Raw genomic sequence first — 4,751 nt, 5'->3', positions numbered from 1 at the left:
GTTTTGTGGCGACAAATTATCGGGCGCTATTAGGCCGATGGGCCTGGTCTCGCGCTCCGGGTCACGCCCCGTAACAGCGGGAGCTCAGTATCGGGCCTTTAAAAAGGCTCCGGGCGCGTTAAAAGGGCAGATTGAGACGTGCTGTCAAAGCATCGTAGCCAAACGGGATTTGCTGATTTCGGACTTAACTCAAGGTTTATTTATCGGAAATATGTCTTCCTCAAGCCCAGACCAGCGCTTGGATCACCTCCTGAGCGCCGTGGAGAGCGAGTTTCAGAAGGGCAGCGAGAAAGGCGACGCGTCCGAGCGGGATATTAAACTTTCCCTTGAAGACGCGGAGTTGTGGACCAAATTTAAAGAACTCACCAATGAAATGATTGTCACCAAGACGGGAAGGTATGTTGGGATTTGACAACCGTTGTTAGAATTCACAGCACTAAAACGCTCCAAATATAAAACATTTTTGCATCAAAAAAAAAGTACCCCTAAAAGTCGCGCAAATAGTGAAGTTACTCTAGACTTTGTCAGAAGTCAATTATCGCAACAACAAAAAAGTAGCGTTGCTATGGTTACGACTCGTTCGTTTACAAGCGTTCTAGGTTTGTTGCGAAAATAATTGTGCTTGTCCATTTCATTCAGTTTGAGTAGCCTACTGTTAAAATGTTTTTGACAAATATTTGTCTCGTCTTCTAGGCGAATGTTTCCCGTGCTCAGAGCCAATGTCTCCGGTCTTGACCCTAACGCAATGTACTCGGTCCTGCTGGACTTCGTGGCGGCCGATAATAACCGGTGGAAATATGTGAACGGCGAATGGGTGCCTGGCGGAAAACCCGAACCCCAGAGTCCGAGCTGCGTCTACATCCACCCAGACTCACCCAACTTCGGCGCGCACTGGATGAAAGCGCCCGTCTCCTTCAGCAAAGTCAAACTCTCCAATAAACTCAACGGAGGAGGGCAGGTAAAGGAAATCTTTAGATCTCAGTGGTGAAATAAATACATATACAGTAAAAAAGTTTACTGTAAAAGTATACAGGTCTTGTTAGGAGTTAACATATTTTCAAATATTACAATTGTATTCAATATGTACATTTCATAACAATAATTTTCCTTCTCTTTTAGATTATGTTGAACTCTTTGCACAAATACGAACCCAGGATTCACATAGTGAAAGTCGGTGGGATTCAGAAAATGATCAGCAGTCAGTCTTTTCCTGAGACCCAGTTTATTGCAGTCACAGCTTATCAGAACGAAGAGGTGGGCGTTTGCTAAATGACGCCTGAGATGTGTCCTCAGCCTTCATAATGTTGCATTAATATTAATTTGCTCTAATCCTTAATTATTTTCAGATCACAGCTCTGAAGATCAAGCACAACCCGTTTGCCAAAGCATTCCTGGATGCCAAAGAAAGGTACAAGGACATTTCTCTTTAAAAGCCATTCAGTAATCCCGTTTTGATAATTGATGTACAAGATTAGCCTACAACTGAATATTTTTTGTCGACAGAAGTGACCACAAGGAAGTCCCAGACCACAGCACTGACAATCAGCAATCTGGATACTCACAACGTAAGTGAACCAACACTCATATGAACTAAATCTTCCCCTCAAACGGTGTCTTATAGCATGTTTAACATTGATGTCTTTCTCCAACAGTTGGTGGCTGGTTCCTGCCCAGTAACGGCCCTATGGGCCCCAGCAGCAGCCCTCCTCAGTTCAGTGGGGCCCCGGTTCACTCCTCTGGCTCGTACTGTGAGCGATACTCCAGCCTGAGGAACCACAGAGCTGCCCCGTATCCCAGCCATTACCCCCACCGCAGCACTACCACCAGTAAGAGCAAACTCATTCAGTTCATTCAGCTTAAAGTTCTTTATTGGCATGATTGTGTTTACATACATTAGATGCAGACTTTATAAAGAAAACAAATATGTTCCGGTCACACTTTATATTATGTGGTCTATATCTAAAAATCTTTTTTAGGTGCAATGTATGTATTGTGTTCATGTTTTTTTCTGCTATTGAGGTTGGATACGGGTGAGGTTAGGTACAGGTTTGGTGGTACGGTTAGGTTTAAGGGTGGGTTAAGGTGTAAGAGAAGGGTCAACAGTGAAATTAGATTACAGCTGTATTTTCATGCAGGTTTATTAGAAATATGAATATACACAATTAGTGCACAGTACACCTAATATAAAATGTGACAGATGGTCTTTGATTATATTGATCAAGGCAGTCGTTTCTGAGGCTGTGTAGCTGAAAAAAATGAAATTAGCAGACTGAAAATCTTTATATTGTAGCAGTTTCTCCGAACCAGAAAGTATATTTCAACTGATTCCTTTCCATTTATTTACGTTACTTGTATTTTTCTTTTAGATAACTACATGGACAACTCTTCAGGAAGTCTTGCTTCTCATGATAGCTGGTCAGCCCTGCAGATACCCAACTCTAGCGGGATGGGCACCCTGGCCCACACCACCAACACTACCTCTAACACCAGGTCGGTACTTTCTTCACATAAATAAAGATTTATCTTATTTTTTGTTTGTTTGTATAAATAACAATGGCTGACGCATGGATTCGCTAACTCACTGTGTACTTTCTACGTTACAGCCAGTACCCGAGCTTGTGGTCGGTCGCGGGGACGACCCTCACCCCGTCGGGCTCAGCATCGGGGTCCATCGCGGGCGGCCTGACATCTCAATTCCTGCGCGGTTCTTCGGTGTCCTATTCTGGGCTGACCTCTTCTCTGCCGGTTTCCTCTCCCTCCTCGATGTACGATCCAGGCCTGAGCGAGGTTGGCGTGGGAGATGCCCAGTTTGAGAGCTCCATCGCCAGGCTTACAGCATCCTGGGCGCCTGTGGCACAGAGCTATTGAGTCAGTTTGATGGAGCAGTATGGGACTTGATCTGAGGTGGAGATCCTACAAAGGCTGGCCTACTTCCAGAGGGAATCTAGAAGAGCTCCTCGCCGTTTCGACAATCAGAAAACGGGTCCATTTTTAAATTCACATCTGTATGATATTTTGCGAGTATCACAATCAAGACCTGATAAGAGACAATCACTTAATCATAGAGTATCTATATTTACAAAAAAAAAAAAACATCAGCCATAAAAATGGGGCCAATTATGGTGTTTATTCTTAATAATATTATCTAAAAGATTAATAAGACCAAATCGTGCTGTTGACTCACTAAAATGTATATGTGTGTAAATAAATAGAAATTAACGACCATTTTCATTGTATTACAGTATATAACTGTAACAGTCTTACATGTGCTTTCTGCAGAACGAGACAGACTTTGCTGTTTAGTTTAAAATGGTGGAAACGGTTGGGAGAAAGAAAGTGACCCTGTAGTTATGTCTGCAATCCGTCCTGTAGAGAAATCATTTGTACATATCTATCTATTTGTATTTGTTGGACTCTTTGTGAGTTTTATTTATGTCATTTTAATAATAAATTAAATTTCTTTTTTTTTTTTTTCTGTCAAAACACTTGCCAGTGGTCTTTTCTTAAATGCTTGCCGGATTATTAACATTCGGTTTGTTCGAGGGACTTTATGTACAAATCTTGACATTGTAAAGAACAAAAAAAATAACACATTGCTATAATTATCAGAATATCAATTGATCAATTGTGCGAGTTCTGCACTAAACAACCCAAATGTAAATGATTAAAATTGAACAGCTTTAACGTCTTTCTTAATAATAATAATAATAATAATGTCCTAACTGATAATAATGGTTGTTTCCTATGAAACAGTTCAGTATTGGTGGGAGGTTTTAAATATTTGCTTGTTCAGCATGTATCATAAATTAGGCATTATACATGGATAATCTGATAACAATCAAGGTTTTTCAGTTCTTTGTGTGCACAAATATGTCTTAAAGTCTTACTGTTCTATTATTACATGTGTATTGATGAACATCTTGATCTGGAGGTAAATCAGTGAGGCAGTTTCAAGCAGTTGGACAGCAGGTGGAAGGTGACCCTTAAATTCAGGGAAAGGTTGTGATTTTAGATGAGCGCGCTGATGACGTGTGTAAATGAAGTGTGGGCTCAGTGAATGCTGTAACAGAGATTCAGAGCGTGTGATGGGCTTCACAATCTCTCACAGCGCTTTGTTAGAATCTGCAGATCTGTGTGACACATGGTCAACACATTGCAGAAAAATAGAAGAAAAAACATCAATAGCAAATCGCAACTGATCCTGACACAGAGAAAATGAAATCAATTCAAATATTCTAAATGGGAAGAGACAAACATTCCCTCTTTTTGGATTAGCATTAATGTTGCACACTTTGTTAGAAATTCATTTATGTTTTAACACATTTGTCTTCTCATTTGTGTCATACTTTTTATGTATATTGTTGGAGGTCTCTCAGAGGTCTGACCTAATAAAAACAAAGCTTGTATAAACAAAGAAAGAACCATTTAAATAAATAGTAGTAGGCTAGTACACAGTTGAAAATCCAAAATCAAAAAACGGAGAATGTCATTTTCTGCCAGGACAGCAGTAATTCCATTAACCCTTAAAACACAACCTGATGCAATGCGTATTTCAAAATACAGGTACAAATTCCTTCATATTTATACAGTACATTGTGCCCTATTTTTACTGCCTTTTTTACAGTAGTAGTGGTATATTAGTACTATAAGTATAGTTTTTTATTATTAAAGCTGTGTTAATAATAATAATAATAATAGAAATAATGCAACAAATAATAATAATACTAATTATTATTATCATTACTACTAAT

General features: G+C 39.8%; 1 protein-coding gene across 1 annotated transcript; it reads left to right on the top strand.

Moving 5' to 3' along the window:
• Window positions 1–211: 211 nt before the first annotated feature.
• Window positions 212–2,868, top strand: tbxta (T-box transcription factor Ta; the record flags this gene model as incomplete). The annotated part of the gene is made up of 8 exons (XM_079829137.1): window positions 212–396; window positions 694–958; window positions 1,120–1,254; window positions 1,347–1,408; window positions 1,504–1,565; window positions 1,653–1,826; window positions 2,367–2,494; window positions 2,608–2,868. The coding sequence occupies 8 exons, from the start codon at window positions 212–214 to the stop codon at window positions 2,866–2,868; spliced, it is 1,272 nt and encodes a 423-aa protein (XP_079685263.1).
• Between the last annotated feature and the right edge of the window lie 1,883 nt (window positions 2,869–4,751).

Source organism: Gobio gobio (genome assembly GCF_949357685.1).
Source record: "Gobio gobio genome assembly, chromosome: 11".
NCBI lineage: Eukaryota > Metazoa > Chordata > Actinopteri > Cypriniformes > Gobionidae > Gobio > Gobio gobio.
This window is presented reverse-complemented; position numbering and strand designations above follow the sequence as displayed.